The sequence below is a fragment of the Chroicocephalus ridibundus genome, chromosome 12 (assembly GCF_963924245.1).
Source record: "Chroicocephalus ridibundus chromosome 12, bChrRid1.1, whole genome shotgun sequence".
NCBI lineage: Eukaryota > Metazoa > Chordata > Aves > Charadriiformes > Laridae > Chroicocephalus > Chroicocephalus ridibundus.
In genome coordinates this window covers 5,860,602-5,883,218 of record NC_086295.1, presented here as the reverse complement: position 1 = coordinate 5,883,218, position 22,617 = coordinate 5,860,602, and the positions used below count along the sequence as shown (strand labels likewise).

The 22,617-nt window shown below is 46.2% G+C and overlaps 1 protein-coding gene across 2 annotated transcripts in view; it reads left to right on the top strand.

The window, feature by feature from the left end:
• The window catches only part of CTNNBL1 (catenin beta like 1), a 56,171-nt gene extending 34,285 nt beyond the window's left edge, over positions 1-21,886 (top strand). Inside the window, exons 12-16 of one of the 2 annotated variants that reach the window (XM_063349706.1) lie at positions 7,593-7,690; positions 8,788-8,868; positions 15,350-15,487; positions 16,125-16,197; positions 21,629-21,886. In XM_063349706.1, the coding sequence (XP_063205776.1) occupies positions 7,593-7,690; positions 8,788-8,868; positions 15,350-15,487; positions 16,125-16,197; positions 21,629-21,717 (479 nt within the window). In that variant the 3' untranslated portion in view covers positions 21,718-21,886. The remainder of the gene's footprint in view (positions 1-7,592; positions 7,691-8,787; positions 8,869-15,349; positions 15,488-16,124; positions 16,198-21,628) is intronic. The other variant, XM_063349707.1, reaches the window with a different exon arrangement.
• The last annotated feature ends 731 nt before the right edge of the window (positions 21,887-22,617 follow it).

Genomic DNA, 22,617 nt, shown 5'->3' with positions numbered 1-22,617 from the left:
ATCCAGTCCACCTTTAGAGCACAAAATCTTTCGGTATGTGTCTGATGGTGGTAGGAAAACACTCCTCTTGTCTGTATTTTATAGTAACATTGCTTTTTACATAGGAGACACTCCATAAAATAAACATTATTTTATTGCCTTGAAGGCAATGTTCTGAATGCCACAAAATAATAAATACCCTACTGAAAAAAAAAATCTCAATGTGACTTGGCGAGCTTTTATTTATTACGGAAATTTATAATCCAAATTAAATTTGATAAAAATACCTTTTCTGTAATGTATTTCTCTCTTTTTTTTATAAGCTAGCATAAAGGTGCCAGTGCTGGTTAGCTACATTTTAAACACTGTCAGTGTTTAAAAATTATTTTACTCTAGGGAACCTGTGAACACTTTAAATCCAAACTGCACATATTTGTGCTTTATATACGCTGTGTAATTAGGAAAAAAGAAGAGGAAAATTTCTTAACCGTCTTTATGGATGATCTGAGCCTGAAAATTTGGCTGGTAGTATCTAACTGACTGCATGTTATCTACACTTGAATTTTGCCTGACTCTGGACAGATCATGATATACATCTCAGGGTATTATGTTTGGGAGAAAAATCTAAGCAATCTCCCTTTTTCTGAGGCAGTGAAGCAACCCAAACCAGAAATACTTTGCAGGTGAAGACAGAAATGGCTTAGAGTTTTCCTATGTCTGCGGAGTCAAAAATATTTGTAAGTATCCAGCTGGATTGGCCAGCCTTAAAGAGAAATAGCCCGTCGCTGTAGAAAGTAGTGTGTCTTGGATGGGGTTTTGTTGTGAGGCTGTTGAATCGTGTTAGTGGGGTCCCCCTCAGATGCTGCTTGGCGTTGTGTGGAGCGGGTGGAAGGGTGGACGAGGCAGGTTGTAGGAGGTGGAGAATTAATGACAAGTATTACTGCAGAAATGCATTTAATTACCCAGATGCTCAGTGTTTGGTTTTGTGATTGACTGCTCCCTGTAATCTTCCTGATGAAGGACTGTGATCCCTCGAGAAGGGTGATCCAGACGGGTGTCGAGTCAGAGACTGAGCACTGTGTACAAGGTATGATATGGCATAGTTTGGCCTGTAGCATTTTGTTGTGTCTTGTCGTATGGGAACGCATGTTAGTATAATAGAGCCTACCTGTAATGAGCATTGGTAGGAAGGTAAAGGCCAAATCGTGGAGAAAATGTGCTCTTGGCCAGTCTGAGACTGGGAGTGACGTTACACATATATAATGGTGAGATCTGCTGTGTTCCAGGGGTTTGTGCGTTCTGACGGGGCACCCTGAGAGGAGCCCGGCTGCCTCGTGGCTTCAGTGGAACCGATCTGGAAGAGCAGAGAGGGCAGAGAGGCAAGTGTCTAGTGTGCGGGATTGCGGGGAATGAAGGGGAATTTGGCTCTGGGTGGATCTTGGCATAAATATAGGGTAAGATTTGAAATAATGCTTCTGTATTGTGAATTTTGAAATGTGGGGGGATGCTGTATGAGTATCTGTGTTCCAAAATCTCTTCTGTTGCAGAGCTGAGGGTCAGCTTGTCTTCACTGTCCATACGGGTGCAACGGCTCTTGGGACTGGACTTAACCGCAGCAACAGTCGAGTCGAAGTGTTGGATGCTAACTTGAGATTCTCGAACAGTCTCAGTGAGCTAAAAATGGAGAAAACACAAATTCCTTCTAAATTACAGACTCTGTAGTGAAGCAATCATAACTTGCTTGATAGGCTGGATATTCTCCTGCTCTGTCTCAGGGTGGTTATTTGCAGTCTAGTTTTGCTCACTTGGAGAGTCTAACGAACTATAAATGGATGTTTGTCCAATTCATCTTCATTTAAATGCCTTCTCTTGACTTAGATGTCACTTTTACTTAGGAATGCTTAATTTGATAACTTGAGAATTAGTTCAACCAATTTCCAAATGAGAATTCCTTTCACTGTGGTTTTTTGCCTTTTTGCCTTCTCACAATAAGGAAGCCTCTTTTGGAGACACTCAGCTATACGCTTCTTTTAAAAAAACAACAGCAGCAAAACCCATTTCTTAGTAAATCTGTTCTTACTCCTTTGTAACACGCACTGAAAGACAGCAAAGCCCTTGGAATGAGTACCTGCTGCAGAACTAAGTTCCCTGGGCATGGAAAAGTGGAAAGGCAGCACAGAAAAATGGCCTGATAAAGAGTATCTTTATTAACAGAACACCCTCTGCTCGCCAGCAGAAAATATTTTTCATGTGGTGGTCTTCTGAAGTGAATACCTAGGGAAGGCATCAGTCTGTGTAAACAGAACTTTGTTGTGCCAATTTGTTATTTTGCCACCAACCCTCCAGAATACGACAGGAATCTGTTACTTGAATGAGCCATGATGCTCAGTACAGAGTTAAATTTATCTCAATTAAAGTTAGCATTCTCTGTCACAAGAACATCACATAAATAAACTTTCTCTGTTGATAGAATTATTTTTCTTACATTCGGCATGATGCTTGGATTCCAGCTCACCAGGAGCATTGTGCGGAGCTTTTTCGACCTTCCCAGGTCCAGCTTTACCCATCAGTGAAATCAGTATTTCTTACTGTTGCCAGTATTTTAAGATAAGATTTTTCTTGGCAAAATGTTTTGAGATACTTGAGCAGGTTACTCTTTATAAACGCAGAGTATTAATGCATGTGAAAGCAGGTAAGCTTATTAGATGCCACAGCATTGGAATAGCACATCCTTGGTTCCACCCGTAATTCTGTAATGAACCAAAGCAGTAGTGGCTGAAGGAATGGTCAGTCTTCCATGACTTTGCAAGCTGCATTGCAAAACCTCTGTCTGAATGCATTTCATACGCACCCGAAAGCTGTACAGAGAAAAAACCAGAAGCCACCCCTTGGCACTCCTCCTCTGTGGCAGGGTTAGGCTGGGGCGGACCCGCACCTGGTTCCGGGGTGTCCTTCCTCCCGGAGCCGGGAGCTGCTGGTCCTTAGGATGTGCTGGGGGCTTTGTCCAGGTTTCCCAGCAAACAGACGTGAAGCCGCAGAGTTTCTGAAAGGGTAGAAGGTTCTGAAAGAGGTGGTGTGTCTTTTTCTAGTACTTTCCTCCTCCTCATTAGAAACCACAGTTTATCTTAAGAGTTCTTTACAAGACAGAAGGCTCTTAAATGTATTCTATTGGGTTCACCAGAATGCTCTGCTCGCCCACCTAATGGTGGATGCACCCAGAAGCACACGACGCCTTCCCCTTTCTCTTGTCTCATCTGCGTCAGTATTGCAGGGGAGCGTGCTTGAGCTTCCTCCCCTGCTAGGCAGATGTCCATTATAATGAAATGTAAAAAAAAAAAAAAAGGAGGGGGGGGAATAATAAAGGCAGAGGAGTGTAATGTTACGGTTTGATTTGACAGGACCTCCTGCTGTTGCAGCTGCCAGTGCCAGCCATGGAATAGATTAATCTGTATTCCAACACGCCGCAGCTGAAGTCAGGATCGATCTAATTAGGGTGTTTTAAACACTGCTTGCATTCTGAAGTCTTCGTGCCTGTCTGGAGAGGGAAAGGCTCCTGAGAGTCCGAGGTGATCCTGGTCTAAGGAGGGCTCTGGTGCAGCTGGGCGAGCACATGGGATGGGACCTGCCTAGGGCCAGGGCTGCGGCTGGCACGGTGCATCGCAGCGTCGGCGTCGTGGAGAGTCGCGGTACGTGCAGGTGAACCGGCCAATGGGGCAGAAAACAGGGTTATCTGCTAATAAGAAAGAAGCCTCTGTCTTCCCATGTCCACCAATTTGTGAGATTTTGGGATGTTCATATGAAAAAACAAGTTGTTCTTGATTTCTTGATGCGTACTAGCTACTATTCCTTTAAAGGAATCTTCGGTGGTGCTGAGCACGGCTCATTTTGGTGTTTGCTTTTCAAAGGAAACACATTTAGTTGTTCTTAGAAATGGGGGCTAGGCAGCAGCTTCTGCCTCTGGCCTTGTCTGTTGTCCCTCTTGAAAATGACTCTTTTTGTGCAGGTGATGTGGGCTTTGGCTGAGCTTTGGCGCGATTATTTAGAAGTTCCCCAAATATTCAGTTCAGGCAGGGTGCCCGAGGCGTCGCCCGTGGGCGATGTGCAGCTTGTGGCCTCTGTCTGTCAGCTGAGATCAAAGCTGGGCAGCTGCAGGTCTTGCTCTCTGAGGACTCTGAATAGCACCAGCTACTGATCATTTTCCAAAGAACATCCAACCCAGAGCAAATATTGGGATTACGGACTTCTGCAATTTTGCATATGTGAGATACATATTGGTGCAGTTTGTAGGAAAATGGTGAGACCCCCACATCTGTGGAAACCGTCACTCCCAGGTTAACACCGCTCCCTTTTGATTACTTCTGTAAATGCTTTAATTCATTGAATAATGGATTTAGCCACTTATCCCATTGCACTTCTCTTACCCCAAGGTTTGCCCTGATTTTGGCTGGTGTCCTTGCACGTGGATGTTTGGCTGTTGCTGTTTATTGGGCCAGGACTTGCATTATGGCATAATTGTGATTTTGGGGAGGGGAGCGTGAAACACATTGGTGCATTTTTTTTCAGGAAGCTGATCAAGATAAAGGTTGAGATAGTTCATAAATATTTCAGTAAAATATATATATTTTTTTAACGGTTTGAGCAGGTAACTAAATATTTCCTGGATTTTCTGGAGTGATATGTTGAAAGAATAACCTCATTCTTAAAAAAAACCTGTGTCAGCTTCTTTAGACTTCTCAGTAGTTTTAAAGATTTTATTGATAAAATGGATAAATATCTGCATATGACCACCAAAGCAAAAAATGATGGTTAAAATACATTTCCTAGTAAAGGAGTATTGAAAAAAAGCAATGAAGATATATCATTGGTGAGCATATTACTACTAAAATACTGCATCAACATTTCTAAACGCTTCCAAAAAAAGGTTTGTGAAAAAATAATGTGGAGTACAGAATGCTGGCTCCTTTCTAAACCAGCCGAGCATCTGCTGGCTTGTATTTTTTTTTTTTTTAAAAAAAGTCTTCATTTTGTTGCGTGGTGGTTTTTTTTTGTTTTTTTTTTTTTTTTTTTTTTCACCTTAAGAGAATAGGATCTTGCAAGGACTTCGGAGGCTTTTACAGTGTCTTTTTTAATGTGGACACTTAATTTGGTGTCGCTTTTTGTGGAATAACTGTTTCTCTGCAGCGAGAGCGTGCGCTGACATACCCAGAGCCATCCTTCACCCTCGTGTTATCCTGTCGAGATGACAGAGCAGCCGCACGGTGCTGGCCACCCGATAAACCTGTTATCTCCCCTGCTCCTCCTGCCAGCAGCTCTCCCAATCTCTTTGGTACATGAAAAATTGACACCACCTCAGGCAGAAATCTGTTTCTAAGGAAGCTACATTTATAAGTAGCTAATGAAATGGGGGGGTGCGTGCGTGTGTGTGTGTTACAGCCTCTTCTGTTTGATGCCCTTGTGTCGTATGCAGATAATGCGTGCTGCAGAGAGGGCAGGCACAATTTGGACTTCGCCGTTCCGCGGAAGCGTAAGCTGATAGGTAGCGCAGAAGCTCCCTGCAAACACCTCAGTGTCGCTTGTTCTTTGTACGCTGGTGCAATCGATCAAGGCTTCTTGTGGCTCCAGGCTAAGCAGCGCCATGGAAATGTATGTTAAAATGGTTTGACGGCAATAAGAGGATGATCCCTTTCCTCTGCACATTGTGTTTTCCTCCCTGAAAATAACATATCTTGACACCCCTTCTCCTCTCCCCGCTGCTGTGGGCGAGGAGGTGTTGATGGCCATTGTTTTTCATCAGTCCTAATCAGCAAGATCAAAGTGGGGACACCTTGTAGAAGTTACAATTTTGAATACATCAACATGTCTAAAACATAAGGTCTGTGCATGATGCAGACCTGTAGGCAGGAAGCAATAGCAAGTGATTTGGCAAGGGAGGGAAACTCCTGCCTGTCTCGTTTGCTTTGCGCCTTTGTGCTTGGTTTTATTTCCCCACGTTAAAACCATATACTCTTTGATACTGCCAACATCATTTCTCCTGTTGGCGTACGTTTTGCAAATGATTTGCATCTCTGCATCTCCTGTGCTGCTGGGGGTGCAGGAGTGCGGTGTGGGGCCGCTCTGCTTCCCTTGCATGAGGAAGGGGGGTCAGACGCCTGCCCCGGGCTCCCTCCCTCGCCTCGCACTGCATCCCAGGGCAAGCCGGTTCCTCTGCCTGGAAAGTGTTCATGGGGAAAACGAAAAAGAGCCAGAGCACAAGGGTTGTAACCTAAAAGCTTGCCTCAAAATGTTACAAACCCAGTATGGATTTATATGTATATTGTATATAAATTACACATAAAACTGGTGAATCCTTCTGAGGAAGCAAGGAGACAGAGAAGCACTTGCTTTTGTACTTCACAGAATCTGGTGCAGCCAAATATTAACGGTTAAAGAACCGTAAGATGCCCTATGTGAAAAAGTATGCTTTTGGAGATCATGTTGCTTTTTGTCCCACAAGGAGCAAAGAGCTCAAGGCCCCATTCTGAAATGCTGCGTTTTTGACCACCACCTGATCCCGGTGAGGCAGTGGACTGCACTGGTGAGGGACGGTGTACGGGGGCTGTGCTGGGACCTGTGCTCAGGTGGAGCTTCTGAAAGGAGTGCAAGGCACAGGGGCAGCAATGCCATGTGGCCCGTCGGTACCTCCTTTGGTGGTTCCCCACCGAGGGACATCCGTGATCCTGCAGGAGAAGTCCTCAGAGCTTGGTCCTGCTCCTCAGGAGACCATCGCTGCCATTGGTTCAAGGCACTTGGTTCAGTCACCTTTCAGAGTGAAGCTGTGGTTGGACGTTAGCACAGATGTTCTCTCTTGTGTGCTTGCAACGTTGACTTTTTACTTGGCTCCAAGGTTTGTGCTGTAAAACGTGACTCCCAAGGGCGATTGAGAAGACTGTAGAACACGTTTATTTGATCATTTCTGGTTTGCTGCGGCACATTCATATTCAGTCCACGGGATTTTCTGTAAATAAAACTGGTTTGTTTGAGGATTTTTTTTTTCCTTCTAGCTAATACCAGTTAAGTCTCTGCAGGAGCTGCATGCTGGCACAGTTATTCCTTTCTCAAGCTTTCCTGTTTCAGTAACCGTCCCGTTGGCCAACTAAGGGTCATTTGAGTGACAGTGCTGGCTTGGGCCAGGATTCCTTTTAGCCCCAAGGTGGGAGGCAGCGTGCTGTGCCTTTAGCTGTGACGGAGGGTGCCAAAAAGAGAGTGCGCGCGGCTGGGCAGGCGTGCCAGCCTGGGGAGAGGTAAACTGGAGCAGAATTTGCGCTTTACGTAAGGCGTTTTTTCCAGGTCACCAAGGAAAAGCAGGATCAGTGTAGCAGGAGTAGTGCGGCAGAGCCAGAGGAGACCTCGCCAGCTGGGCTGTGATGGGCAAGGAAGTGTCTGTGTCCCCTGCAAACGTGACTTGCTGCTCTTGCCACCGCTCTGCCGCCGCTCGCCAGTGATGGGAAGGAACCAGGGTTCTGCTTATCAATGGCTACATGCGGGAGCGCAAGTAGTAAATTTAATGGCATGTTAGAGAGAAAATAAGCTCCTGTTCCTGATCTCAGCATGCAATTTTCATTTTGTATCTCCAGAACATGTCTGTTCCATCCTGGCCTCCCTTCTGCGAAACCTGAGAGGGCAGCAGAGGACACGGTTACTGAATAAATTCACAGAGAATGACAGTGAGAAGGTGAGTGCTGAATACGTGTCTGCAGTCTCTGGGCTACCAGGATACTGGATAACGGCGGGGTGCCTGTGTACACTCGCTAAGTTACTGAAAAGCCGTTATTGTACCTGCCTGTACTTGTGCTCTCACAGGCCATCGTTCTCTCATTCATGTTGTTACCTACAAACCGGAGAACTGGAAATGCCTGTAGTGCTCGGCCTCCCACATCATACGTGCCCTTGTTTTCTGGTGCTCTTGCACGTGGTGGTAGCGATTCTCAGCCCTGTGTCTCTCTGCTGAAGCCTGATCGTGCAACACGCGTTGTGTGGTGTTACGTTGTGCTGGCTCTGTGAGACCAGGGCAGTGTGGAAAGGTGCCAGTTTTTCTGGTGAAGCTCTTGCGCAGAGAGTTTAGGAATTGCTATAGTACACATTTAACATTCCCCATTCCTCGGCTAGAATGTGTCACTTTAGTGGTGTTTACTCTGGGAAATGCTTTCAAAAATATTTACTTGGTGGTGGATAGATCAAACAACCGTGAAACAGAAACAGCAGCTTTTGCAAACCAGTAATTCCCAGTGGATTTGTAAATTCCACCACTGGGGAAATATTGGTTCCTTAGTATTCCTCATTAGTGTGTCTTAAAGGTGTTTTTCATAACCTGTTCTACCAACTGCAGAAAATTTTCCATTGCTGGATAGGCTTTCATTTGCCTAATACAGTTCAGGGGAGAGCAGGAGAGCCGTAACATGTCAGATACATTTAAAATAAGCTTGGCTGCGTACAGCATAGACAGAAAGGTCAGTTGGAGAAGCCAGGAGAACAGGAGAACCACAGCACAGCAGAGCGAGCTAGGGATACATGTCGTCTTGCCGCCTTTTAGCTGGAGCTGACGAGACCATATTGTGCTGTGGGATTACATTCAAATGCCTGCAGAGTCGGTGTGCTCACCCGACCAACACTTGTAGCGTCCTTCTGTAATGTATTCCTTCCTGTGAGTGACAGAATTGCCTGTTACTTTTTGAAGACTGCAGCTAGGAGGAAAACAACGTAGCATGAAGGATTAAAGATGATTGCATTGTTCTTTTTTCTTGCTCAGGTCTCTCTCTTCTGCCCTTGCAGGTTGATAGGCTGATGGAACTGTATTTTAAGTACCTCGATGCAATGCAGGCAGCTGATAAGAAGATTGATGGAGAGAAACATGTATGTATTGCTTAAGTTTTGCCAGCTCGTGTCTACAATACCTCGGCACAGGCATGTCGTCTGCACAGAACTTCTGGCTAAGCCGGGTCACTCTTCTGAGCCGTGCCCTCGTACCTGTCCTGTTACCTCTTAATTCTTGTTGCCCTGCTCTCCAGTTTCCAGTTAACCTCAGATAAAATAGGTTGAGAACTTCCCTACAGCAAGTGCTTCTGGCCTTTTCTTAGAGTGAATTTTACTAGGAGGGTCTAAGTCTGTGCTTCAATTTGCCTTCACTTTTACTTGGCTGCAGTCTTGCTTGGTTTGGCAGATGGAGAGTAAGTGAAATGCAGAGAGACAATTACATGGTAATGCGCGAGGCCTCCTACCCTGGTCTTTAGAGTTCGGATCAGCTGCGAGAAAGCGTCTATTTTGATTAGTTAGATGAGGCTGCAGCCAAAGGCTGGAGTGCTCTCTGCACACCAGCAGTGAATCGTTTTGAATGACATGAGCCTTGGTACCACACAGTACTTTCTTGGAACTGAAGCTGGAACAGACTTTTTGAAAGAGAACGAGCTGTTGGAGTCAGGAAGCAGCTTGCAGAGCTGTTAGCGAGCTTGGCCAGCTTCCCACAAGATTATCTGTATCAGCACTGAAGAGGGTGTGAGATTGATTAGCACTGACGGAGAGTAATCACTGCAGCCACCGTCCCCACACGCGGGCGAGCTCAGCGTGCCACGGGCTGCAGCCCCCCGCCAGGCTCCGACAAACAGCTGTCTGCCCACAGCCAAGGCCGCTTCTCTGGACACTGGCAAACATTCTGAGGGCATCGGAGCTCAGCGGCGCTGCTGCTGCTCAAAAAGGCATGGGGGTGAGTGATGAATGGGGTTGCCTTTGCTGCCAGCATTCGCGCTCCATATGGACAGCTGCAGCTTCACAAATGAACGGTGGCCTGAAGAAAAACAGCCTTTACCCTTTCCTGCTGTCCCTCCGCGCCTCATTCATCCTCCTTGGAACAGAGCAAGAAATTATTTATTCTTTACATTTCGGTGTCGGTGTGTGGGTTTTAGAACTCAAAAACTGGAATGGATTTTTTTCTGGGTGAAGTCTTGTGATGTGTCAGCAGCTGCTATACAGAGCCTTTAAATGCAACACGCGGGGCTAGTCTATGTGCCCTTTATCCAAAAAGATCCCGAGGCATCCTGCGAGTGTTAACACCTGTAGCAGGCAGCCAGCACAAAGCAGGGGTGAAGGGAATTTGTGAAGAAGTTTGTGTAGAAGCTCTTGAATTAATAATATTAACCCATTCATGTTTACTGATGCACAAGAGAAGAGAAACCGTAAGAATCTCAGGTTTTCCTCTTGCATCCAGAAGGCCACTGTCTTTTGCCTGACTCAGAGCTTTGTAGGCTGGAATGACTAGAATAAATGGATCTCAATTCTTCGCTCCTATTAGAGCTAATAATAGGATTTAGCAGAAACATTTAATGTGCAATATATTGGACATGATGTGTATGAAATACGATGTTGAGGTTCATTCCTAGCTTGGAACACTCTTGGAATTACTGTTTGCTTTGCTTTGTAGCATCCTCAAATATCAGTGGGACACGGTCTCCTGAGATCTGAAGTGGCTCAAGCGGTTTGCCCACGCAGAAGTAGGCAAAAGCTATCACTCTGTGTATCAAATCACAGCATTGTCTGGCTGTGACAGGATTTATGAAGCACTTTAATGTTTCTAGTTGTGGTACATGAATCACTGAAGTGGATGGTACAAACACTTGGTCCTTTAGAAACTGTGCTATGTCACCGGAGGGCTTTTGACCTTTCTTTTGCAGTAGGAGACATAGTACCCCAAAAATCGGGTATACAGATGCTCACCTTTCTCCCTGCCCCAAAGAATAATGATACCTGGTGAGATGTTACGGGTTCAGTCTATACTCATGAGAGCGAGATCCAGGTCTGATGGACAGAGTATCCTGGTGTCAGTCTTGCATTACAAGAAGTGAAAACCTGATTATATAAGGAATGACCGAGTGTATCATACCTGATGTTTCATCTTTGGTAGTACAGCTGCCGTAAGAAGCTCCTGCTCTTGCAGGTCTCTTCCTTTTTCTTTCTTTTAGCTTGGCTTCTTTTAGTGATCTGGTTTCTAGCCCAGCTCCTCAGCCTGTGGCAGTGAAGGTGTGGGAATAGTTGGGGATAGAAGGGAGGGGAGGAATAATTTCTGAAGCCAGCTGTTTCTGAGAGAGAATGGTTGTAATGAAACTGCACCCTAAATCAGGACATTGAAACAGGATAAGGTCCACTGAGTCCCTTCTCAATGTTACCCACTTCTCTGCTTCTGTGGCATCTATTCAGAAGTGATCAGAGGTGATAACTTAGTGATTACCCTAATGGTCATGTAAAACCCAGGAGCAAAGTGTGTGAGCATTTGTCTCCAACACTTGATGCCTGTCTTAGCACTTTTCTCAGAGTTTTTAGTTAATGAAGCCCAAAAAAAAATCTTGTCCCCCTCTCAAATTCTTTAATTCTTTCTGTAGGAAATGGTGCAAAATCCTATGGCTTTTGACTCCCTCTAAAATGAGGTATAACTTACAGGCGGCAGCAATAGCCTTAGTGATCTCTGAAGATGGCAGGAAAAGACAGGAGATGGTTTAATATTTTTATAGTTCCACAGAAAATTATGCTCAGCAGGTTTATTCGATAAAATATTCTCACCAGACACTTTGCGCTATAATGACTTACAAATTACATGCTAATTGTGCTACAGTTAAGTCATTCTATCCTTGAAAGGCAGAGGTGGAACTCCTGGCATGAGGGCAGATTGGGATAACTGAAATAGGGATTTGTGTTAGCTCAACATTTCAGTTTGGTTTAGAAAAACCAAATTGCCGGGAGTTATACTGAGGGCAGGACGTGGCGTCCCGGCAGGGGCTGTGTTAGTGAAAATGAAAAGAACACGACCGTCTTCATGGGAGGGTGCGCGCATTCTGGAGCGGGGCTGCATTCGCGCTGTCTGCACTGTGAGCTTTTCCAGCAAACGGCCAGCAAGCTGAGGTAAGCTTTGAACTTTTTTGCTGAGCTCGGTGGGTCTTTTTAGATGACTGCCCTAACGTGGTGCCCATTTCTTGACGCTGAAGTTGAGCTCATGCTTTTGCAGGAGCTGCTGCTCTGTTTCTCCTGACTCGGAAGCCATGGTGTGCTGTGTAGCAATCGCAATGAGCTTTTCAGCTCTTGCAGATTGGTGGCTCAATGTACAGAATTTCAAGTGTGTTTCTGCTTATAAGGCAGGAATGAAGAAAGTCCTTCCCACGACAGAGGGCTCTGGTGGTTTCTTGTGTGGTTCTGAGAGTTTCTTGGTCGCCTTGGTGTGACCTGGATGCCTGCCTGCTCTCCTGGCAGCAGCAGAGTCCGTGCCTGACTAGGGCTCGCTCCTAACAGTTCTGTCTTTCGAGGAAAACGGTGGTCAGTCTGCTGAAGAGACCATGTGGTCTGCAGCCTCTGCATTTGATAGAGGCTCCTGGAGAAATCATTGTCACAGCTGTGAGCTGAAAGCAGATGGTCTTGGGCATTCCTTGTTATGGTGGTCTGACTTCACCCAAGGCTTCTGCTTGCTTTTCTCCTGTTGGCAAGTGTCAGTCTCCATCTCCTGCATGTCCTTTTTGACTAAGAGCTTAGCAATGACCTCGAGTTCAACTATCTGCCTGGGGTCTGAAAGCACCTCCTGACCATGCCTGGCATCACTTGCCAACCCCAGTAATACAGACAGAAAGTAGTAAGGGGAGAGAATCTGTATTTGGTGTAGGGCGCAAGTTTTGATATGCACGGCCATTCAGAGCCTTCTCATCTCTGATGACCTGGAGCAGCCTCGCTGTCCCACCCGGTGAGGAAGTAAAACCAGGATTCTGGAGGTGCGCTTTGTTCTCGATCAGCGCCCATCCCTTCTGCTCTGCCCAGCCTTGCCGTGTGTGCTGGGGAAGGTGAATGGAAGGTAAGGAAGGAGGAGGATGCGGGGAATCCTGTGGGCCCCTACTCCAGTGAGGACATGGAGCAGATGGGATCTTCTGTGTAGCATTGGCAGATCCATTGTACCTTTAGGTTTTGAGTCTTTACTTGACACCTCGAGGCCTGTCAGTCCTGCCTCATTAGTGTGACAGAAGCTCATTTTAGCTTCACAAAAGCCCATCTTATTGCTGTCTTCTCCCATCAGCAAGGGGCATCTCCGTACATATTGTTGGCAGATTAGAAATGGCATCTGAGTGCTCATTTGGAGGTTAGGGACTTGACAGCTCTGAAAGAGAGACAAAGTGGAAAGGTGGCTATTTGGTACTGTACTGGGAGGCAGATTAGCATTTAAAGGGTGGTTGTGATTTTATTATATTTTTTCTTAAAAAAAGACTGTGAAAAGGCACCTTAAAACTGTACTTGTCTTCTAATTCATATCTGCTTAATTTACTGGCACAAAATAATCTTGCTTCTCTGTCGAGAGGGGCTGTTATAACTGCTGCCTTCTCCGTGTAATCAAGACAGCAGTTGCCTGGATTCGGCTCCTGTGATCGCCGTGCTTGGATCAGAATACAGAACAGACATGGTCTTTGTTCCCTGCTCTGGAGATTCAAAGTCCCGGCCTGTTGATGTTTTTCTGGTCAGGAATTTAGCACTGTTGAGAAGAGTAGCCAGTAAGCCTGTGTGCGGTGAGGAGGGTAAGTGGTAGTTTTGGGAAGGAGTGCCTTGTCGTCTTTCTGAAATGGGGTTTTTGGTTGTTTCAGTCAATATTTCGATCTCTTGCTAGCCAGACTCAACATTGCATAGCTTTAGAGACCGGATTTGATCAGATTCATGCAATTTGGCATGCATGTAGGGTGAGGAAAGTCACTCCTTGTACAAAATTGGATTTTTCTTTTCACTGGCAAGAGCTTGCATGCACATTTTGCCCAGTCATGCCTGTGCCCATGAGTTTGAGAAGCTGGAGTAAATTACGGTTGTGCAAATGCTGGAGTCTTTAGCATCAGGATCTGATGCTAAAGCATCCTGGAGCGTAGCCAAAGCAGGGAATTCATGGCATTGGTAACTAGGGATTGCTTTTTAAACTTAACTTGTTCTTTCACTGGCAAGCTAAGTTTCTAGGAGGAAAAGTATTTCGTTACTTGTGCTTTCCTCTCTCACTTTCGGGACGGAGTGCTAAACAGCTGTGCTTCTAAGCCACTTATTCAGATTTCTGTATGGTGAGCGTCCGTTGCACTCCCTCCAGTGAGAAGTGCACAGGGTTAATTTTCCTTCTTGTGCCTAAAAGACTCTACTGACAATTAGATGCGAGGACTTGGCTTGACAAAACGGGAAAATTTGGTAGCCTCCATCATCTTTGGTGCCGGTGACCTTGTGTGTGTTTGCCTGGAGCACGAGCACCCCAAGGAAGCGCTTCTTGCTGAGCATTACAGGTACAGTGCTCTCGCCGGTGATGGCTCTAATGAGAAAATATTGCTCCGCTGGTGTGTGCCCACCTGCCAGCCGGCTGCATAATAAATCACACAAGCTGCAGCGAGCTAGCAGGGTCTGACAGGCTGCTTCCTTTATTTAAGAACAAAACCAAAAAAACAAACCCCCAAATGCAAAAGGTCACACATGACATCAGTTATTTTGGCCCGTCGGTCTCCATGAAAATGGATGGTGGGTTCAGCTGGGGGACGTGGCCGGCCTTTCTTGGGAGGAAACTGCTCTGAGCGTATTGCTGGGCTGCTTTTGCTGGTGTTTTGAAGAAGACGCTCTGTCCAAACAAGACAAATGGAATGGCCTCTTGCCTTCTGCCTTTGGGCTTCCATTTGGGCAGGTCTCGCTGGTGAAACACCGTACGTGCAGGGGAAGAAGGAACCATCGCCGTACCCGCAGAAGCCAGTGGTCTTCTGCTAACAGACCCCAGCTGGCGTTTGGCCCCGTCAGCATCCCTAACAGATGAAGCTGGAAAAGGAAGGCTGGCCATGGTAAAGCTGTACTTGTGGAGAATTTTCGGACCTGTTTTCTCATTCATCAGTCGATAATGAAGTTGGAAGCCTGATAGGTCTTTGAGGCTGCTGGAGTCATGTTCTGCACTGCTTAACAGCACCCTCAAATGGCCAGTAAAGAGCAGGGTTTTGTTGGGTTTTTTTTTGTTCCATTTTGACAAAGAACTTATAAATAATAGATAACACTGGTTTGTTCCATATTCAGAGTCTCTGATCGCTCAATTTCAAAATGTAATTTGTATGTTTAAATTAAAATTTTAATTTGCAGATGGACACACTTCACAACCAGCAAAGGCTGAATCTTGTTCAAAATTGAATGAAATGTTTTGTGAATTTAAATGAATTATTAAAAGAAGTACTTCCTTGGCAAGAAATATATGGATGTTAATGTTTTGGGGAACAAAGCGCTTCTTAAGAAACCACAAATATTACCAACGTTTTGCCACGAGTAATGGGAAGCACTTTGAGAGACAGTCATCACACCTTTTCTTTGTGTTGCTTTACAGGACATGGTGCGTCGGGGAGAGATAATAGACGATGACATGGAAGACGAATTTTATCTCCGTCGTTTGGATGCCGGTCTCTTTGTTCTACAGCTCATTTGTTACATCATGGCAGAGATCTGTAATGCCAATGTTCCCCAGGTAAAGCTGTGTACAAGGTTGGCAGATCACTTGTATTTCCATCCATGATACAAACAAGACTCTAAATCCTTGCAAATGCTGTCTTATTGAATAATCTCCTCTTTAATTCCTTTTTTTTTTTTTTTTTTTTGGAGGAAACCTCCTGCTTATTGCACTTGTGTGTATACAGCTTCATCATGTCATAGCAGTTAGGAGGGCATTAGTGGGTACAGAAGCTGATCGTTGTCACAGAATTCATACAGTCTGCCATGAGCAAAATCACAGTTTGAAATGGAAAAGCCCTATTTATGCCACTGCTGAGAGAGTAGTGGAAGGGGACGTTCTCTCAGAAGGTCTCACAAAGGCACAGACTACAGCAGGTGGCTTCTCTTGATTGTGCAAAATACTGCATCTCTGCTGGTGTGAACATATTGGAGTTTGTGAATATGTTATGTGATTACTTGTGCCTGTGCTACGTGCATTTCTGAATGTTTCTGAGCATGTGCTCTGGGACTGTGGGCTAACAAGGTGTTGAGTTGGGTTTTGTGGTGCTCAGCGTTTCCTGCTCTTCCCTCAAAAAAAGTGGGGGAAAAAGGGGTTGTGCATGGTTTTGTGTTGTATTGGATATGACTTTCTTCTCTTTCCTGTCCCCAATTAGATTCGCCAGAGAGTCCATCAGATTCTGAACATGAGAGGCAGCTCCATTAAAATTGTTCGACACATCCTAAAGGGTGAGTTGAGATATTCCTATGCATGGGTCCCATGTCTACCAGGGACAGCTTGGTCATCGATTTCTAGGATCAGCCTTCACATATGGTTCTCCTTGACTTCCTGAGCATCTTCAGGCAGCAGTTGAGTAGTGTTCTGAGATCTGGGCAGGGCTGGAATCACCCTGATAAGGGGCATGCTTTACCTTGGAGTTAGGACACCTGCTGTTGTCTGCTGTCATGGAACAGCATGTCACTTCATGCTGCCATCAGCTGCAGACTGGCTGGAACTCGCTACCGACGTTAACTCTAGAGTAAATATTTAAGGGAAGTGTATATGCACGCTAGAGGGGAGAAGAGTGGAGTCTCATCTTTCATTAACATGGCCCTGCACTTTACCATCTGCACCATATTAGTATCCGTGGTGTATTTGTCTTGTTCTTAGTGTCAGATTAATATGGATTATAGCATTAAAGTATCCTCTGTAGCTTTAAAATGTAGCTGTTGTGATTTGCAATCCGGGTTTTAAAGTACTGCTTGTTATTTTTAATGCTTATGTTGAATTAGAGCAATGCTTATTTGAGCTGTGACTCTCATCTGTAGCCTGCCGTCCTTCAGCAGAAGCAGCCAGTTGAACTGGGGAAGAAGAGGACAGGAGTCAGACTGTCCCCACAGCTCCCTCTGAGCTGCGAGGCTTAGCTAGAGAGCTGGTAATCTGCTGCCCACAGGAGGTACCTCCTTAATTAGCAGAGGGCTGTGCAGGACGTGTCTGCTCCTGAGGCGGTGTTGTTTTTGGTGACAGGGTGAGGAGTCCCTCTCTCTTTCTCTTGTGGAGGGAAAGGAAGGTTGGCAGCATCTCTGGGGGTAATGGGCTGTGCGTTGTGCTGTTTCGACGTCTCTGCTTTCTTTGGGAATAACAATGATGTTCTCCTGGCCTTTTCTTCCCCCCGCCCTTCCCCAACACTGGCAGATACAGGCAGCTTTTTTTCTTGCAGATCCTGTTTTTCTCCCTTCCCATATGCAGGAAAGAGGGGGATCAGAAGGATGGCTGGTATGACCATATTAAGAGTGATTTTCTGACAGTGTGAGATTACCTGCAGCTCTAGGCAATCTCTTTGGCCCTTGTCCTTTGCCAGCAAGTGCAAGCTAATGTCTGCTGATGAACAGGGGGGACTGGATAGGATGTCTTTTCTGCTTTTAATTATGATACTTGACAATTCCTGCCTGCAGACTGTCCATTTCCAACTTGGAGCATGACATGCATCTGCTTTCAGATTGCCGTGCTTGACCGGGGCCACGGGTGCCCAAGGGATTTGTCTGCACACCTCGCTGTATTTACGCACCTCACGTTCATGTCTCTGGTTTGTTGATTTACATACTAAGCTGAATTGGAGGGCAGCTGCATTAAAATTTCATCTGATTCTTTCTTTCACAGACAGTGACTTGCATTGTGAAACTTTTTCAGTGGTTTTATCATGTCTTGCAAGCTGTGGATTGTACAGCAGGCTCAGTACTCTCAGCAGTAACACGTTCTCTGCCTGAAGAGGCCAGACATAGCATGTTAATAATACAGGTGTTGGATACCATTTTTGGGGCTCTGTCTTCAGCTCTCCTCCACTTTTATGCTTGTCAGTTTTAGAGCCTTTTGCCATCACAGTTGTCAATGACCTTAGAAATGCATTTGTTGGTGGGATCTTGTGAAATACTACAACGGGGCCCAGAAGATTCCTACCTGGTAGGAGCAGGTGAAACTTAAGCTTTTCAGTAGTTACACACCTACGTCGAAATATGTTGTCAGTGTAGATTCACCAACTTTTAACAGAAGGGTCTCCAGAGGAATCGGTTCGTTGAGGACAGTTTGCCTGTTGGAGTAGTTTGGTTGTGGACCTGGAAGTGTGGGGGGCCAGCGGGGGGTTTCTGAAATTCAATTGGTGTCAGAACTGTACGACTCTATCCCAAATGACTGAGAGATCGGGAGCCTTCAGCCTTGTCTGAAACGTTTCCAGGCCACTTTCCGACTTGCTCTCAGGACAGATAAGGGCTGGTTTATTTTTACTTTTCTTTCAGTGTTTTGCTCTTGTTCAGTTTTTATTTTCTATTTTTGCATACTAATTAGGTGCTTAGTTTTTAGTTTGATTTTTATGGCCTACATATTCTCCATGTTTCTCTGGCAACCTGACAGCTGATGGATCCCTTGGGGTTGCTCAGAATTACTTATGATGCAAGCGAGGAAGCAAGACTGTTTTCTTATGGTAGGGCTTTCAAGGGGGAGGAGTGGGCAGGGAATAACTGAAGGCTCATTAAGTGCATTTCTGCAGGCTGACCAGTCCTCCCACCGTTCCTTTTTCTTGAAGATCAAGCATTACTTGCAACGGGACAAGTGGTTTGTCCTTTGGAAGAAAAGAACCGAATGGTGTGTGCCTTGGCCGGCGGGGTGTTTCAGGGATGGCGACTGGTCTTCATGACAGCAAGTGTTGCCTGTAACTTTGCCATTCCTGGTCTCCATCTCTCTCATTGGGAATGGAGTTGAGGCACAGACCTCTCTAAATAGTGATAGTCGGCCCTGGAACGGGAAAGCACGCTGTTCCTTACTGATCTGGACAGACCAGGCTTTGGTACCTGCTCCCTTTGGGGAGCTGCTGTCAGAGGAGCAGGAGCTCTGCGGGAACTGAGATGCAGAGGTCCCTCCCCAGAAGCACTGACAGGAGATGCCTGGTTAAACATCTTCTTTTCAGTGAAGGTAATGGGCCCATCAGGGAGCTGGGAAGGTGGAATGCCTACTGAATGCTATAAACCAAACCTGTTAGCATGAGTAATCAAAAAGAAAAGGTAGGTATGTTATGAGGACTGTGCTAAATTTGGCCTGTGGTCCCTCAGTATGTGCAGGCTTTATAGCTTCCAATATCCATTACAAGCTTCAATATTTCCCTATTGATTTTTACTGTTCTGTAACCATTGTATTTTGTCTAATGAAGCAGAAACCAATCTTAGGTCCTTTCCCTTTGTGTAGCTACAGCAATGTGTAAGCTGTGTTTAACTGTTGGCAGGGGGAGCTTACATTTGATTTTTTTTTTTTTTTTTCGCTGTCTCACTGAAGTAGTGGAATTTTAAATAAAAAAGTAAATACATAAAGCCTTGATGGGAGATTTTTTTTTTAAGCCCGGTTCTGGGGGTTTTATCTGGTCTCTTCAAATTAGCAGCTGTTGGTAACCCAGTAAACATTCTGCCTTGGGAGTCACTGGGATTTTAGTATCACGAAGCCTAAATATTCAGAAGGAAAAATGCTGAGCTTTTGGATAAGATTAGAGGAATTTGTGGCTTGCTTTTGTCTGAGTGATCTCATTGGGACAATAGAAGGGCAGTGTCGTTAGTGACACTGGGCAGTTTCTCTGCTTGAGTTGTATGTTCAAGTACCCTGGCGCAGCCCTTAAAGATCAAACCGGAGCTGGGCCACGAGCCCGCTGCCTGCGGTGCGGGCGCTTCAAGCACGGAGCTCTGCCTGTGGCCGGGGCCAACCCGGGCTGCCCCAGTGCTGTGCTGGGCTCGGAGACCACCTCCGTCCCCTGGCGCAGGTATCCTGAGCTGTCGAGAGGCGGCAGGCAGGGAAGCATTTCCCTTGGGCTGCAATAAACACAAGCAATTGCAGTTGCCGCATCTGTTTCAGAGGCGCTCACTCTGATAAAGCACGGAAAGGGCTCGTTGGGGACGGAGTCCGCTCCTCTGCGAGCTCGCCGCGGGGACACGGCTGCTGATAGAAAGCTCTGGTACTGCCCGAAGGGGACAGGAGAAAGCGAGCTAAACGCTGGCCTCAGCCGTCGCTTTCTCCTGGGAAGGTAACGCCGTCTCCGCCACAGCGGGGTTTATCTCCTGCCAGAAGGCGGGTGGCAGGTTTTATCCCCAGACGCTGCGATGCCACCCTTTGCTAAAACATGCAGACCGCAGCAGAGCTGATGCCGGGCTGCTGGGGCCTTGCCCTCACGCAATTAGCCGCTACGTAGGTAGCTACAACAAATCTACTAGCTTGCTGCTGTCCTCGTTAAGTGCGATGGAGAGTTTCTTCTCCGTCTGAGGGGAGAGTTGCCTGTGCTGGTCCCCCTTCTTCAGGACAGCAAGGAGGTCGGGATCACTTGCAGCAAACCTCAGCGTTACCCGCCTGCTCTTGTTACAGGTGCTGTAGCAGTTTATAAATATTAAAAGGATTTCTCCCAGAGGCCCTGGCAAAGAACTCTGCTGCTTGTACATGGAGAGAGAGTGCATGCAGGAGGGAAGACTCCCACATCAGCTAACTTCTCCCTGTCCTCACTCTTTTCGGTGCTCTTATAATAAAGGCTTTGATGGAGCTCAGAAGCATGTAGCAGTGCTGAACGTATAAATATTAAAGCAAACTTTCTACAGCAACTTACCATTCAGATGCTGAATACAAGCTGTTCTGTTTGTTTGGGAAGAAGGGAAAGAATGCGAGAAGGCGGAGGCTGGAAAACACTGTCTAACCAGGCAGTCTGCTCCTGATTTACTAAGATTTGTTCAGCTCCTTGCTTTCGCAGCTCAAAACCTGCTTTTCTTTTTTTCTTTTTAAACCATCTTTGAATATGCAGGTTCTGGTGGCAGGAAGGAGGGAGCTGGTATGGGGATGAGAGCTGCCAGCTTTAAATGAATGTCAGGAAGGAGAGCTGCAGAGGCAATTTTTGGTTCCATGGTGTTTAGCCCTGTGCATGGATGGGCAAGACCTCGATCGGGGTCTGGTATCCTCTGCCTGAAGACAAGCATTTTGGTTTGTTGTTAAATCTGAACTGGTGTGTTTTCTTCCGTGTGGGTTAAAAGCACTCGTAGGTTGGGGAATTGGTCTCCACTTGGCAGAAATCCTCATTCAGGACGCTCGGACAACGGACGGGTTAAACGCAGGGTTAGGGATGGTTAACAATTGTGTGACAGCCCCTGCCTGACCTTCCCTGATGATACTCGCTGTTAAAAGAGACCTAGAAAGGACTATCCAGGACTGGTTTGAATTTCTTGGGCTGAGAGAGGCCAGCGATATGAATGTCCAGTTCAAACAGCTGCCGGTGGGCTGCTCCATTATGGGATAGCAGGGGCGTTGGGAGGAGCACCTGGACGGTCACCTTCCTGAATGGTTAAATGCTGGGGAAGGCGTCCTGCCTCTGGGTGCTAGTGTCTGCTTGGGTTTGTTGTGCTGCTTAGTGACGAGAGCAATATGTGCCTGCTACGGTCTCTTTGCTACAAAAGCTTTTAATGTGAGGGGTCATAGGTGTTTATTATGCAAAGCTTTTACCTTGGGGATGGGGAGAAAAACCATCAATGCTCCTTGCATAAATTCCCATTCAGTTGTTTGCAGTGGATGTAGATTTAGATTTCGCTGCGGTACCTGCAAGAGAAGTTGCCCATCGTTCGTTAGTACCTCACTCAAAGCCTGTTGTCTGTCTGCTTTTCTCCCCTGCAGAGTACGCGGAGAACATCGGGGATGGGAAGAACCAGGAGTTTCGGGAGAGTGAGCAGAAGCGGATCCTGGATTTGCTGGAGAATTTCTGAGGACTCGGGGGCCGAATTCCGCGTCTGCCCACGAGGATGCAGCGTCTGGTTCTCCCCCCTTCTGCTGCCCTCCACCAGCCTTGATTGCGCGATAAAAGTGATGTTTCTATGAAACTGCTTCTAAATGGGATTTTGGTGATATTAAAGATAGTTTGCTTTTTTTTTTTAATTCCTCGCTGGTTATTTAAGTAGTCTGCCGTGAGTGGGATTGCAGCCGCATACCTTGCAGCAGGGCAGCTCAAGACTTCTCCTTTTTTTAACATTTTTTTGCCCCCAAGTCAAACTGCAGTGGTCAGTGTGAAACAATATGACCCTGTACGCATTAGAGGGAGAGTAAAGAGGAAGCCCAGATAGCTCAAGAGATTGTTTGCAAGTTATTCCAGCCTGATACATTAACAAAAATGTACAACCCGCTGTACTGGTGTAAACTTGGGGAGGCTGAGGCATTGGTGTGTGTCCAGTTCAACTGTTCTTCAGTGGCAGAGGGTAGCCAGGAATCAATCCCATTAGCCGTTCCTGCTAAATCTTCCCAAAGGTGAGTCAGAATCGATGAAAAGTTTTGGCATCCCCTGAAGGGGGGGTGGGGTCTTATCCGGGTTATACTCCAAGCTAAGAGAGGGGGGTAAGTAATCAATAAAGTGCCCAAATTCCATTGACTTCCTTTCGCAGTTGGCTTTAGGTCTTGGCCGTGCTTGTTCTGTAGGAAATCAGTACTCTGATTCTTGAACTGGGGGTCTGGCTTTTTATAGCAGCAAGAAGTTCACCAATAGAGGAGAGAAAACCCCACTCACGCGGCCTTTTGCAGGTGCGCTGTGGGAGCTGCAGAAAGACCAAGTGATTTGCCTCTGACCGACTGACTGATTGCGGTGGAACAGACCGCAGCTCATTTTTCTGTTACCC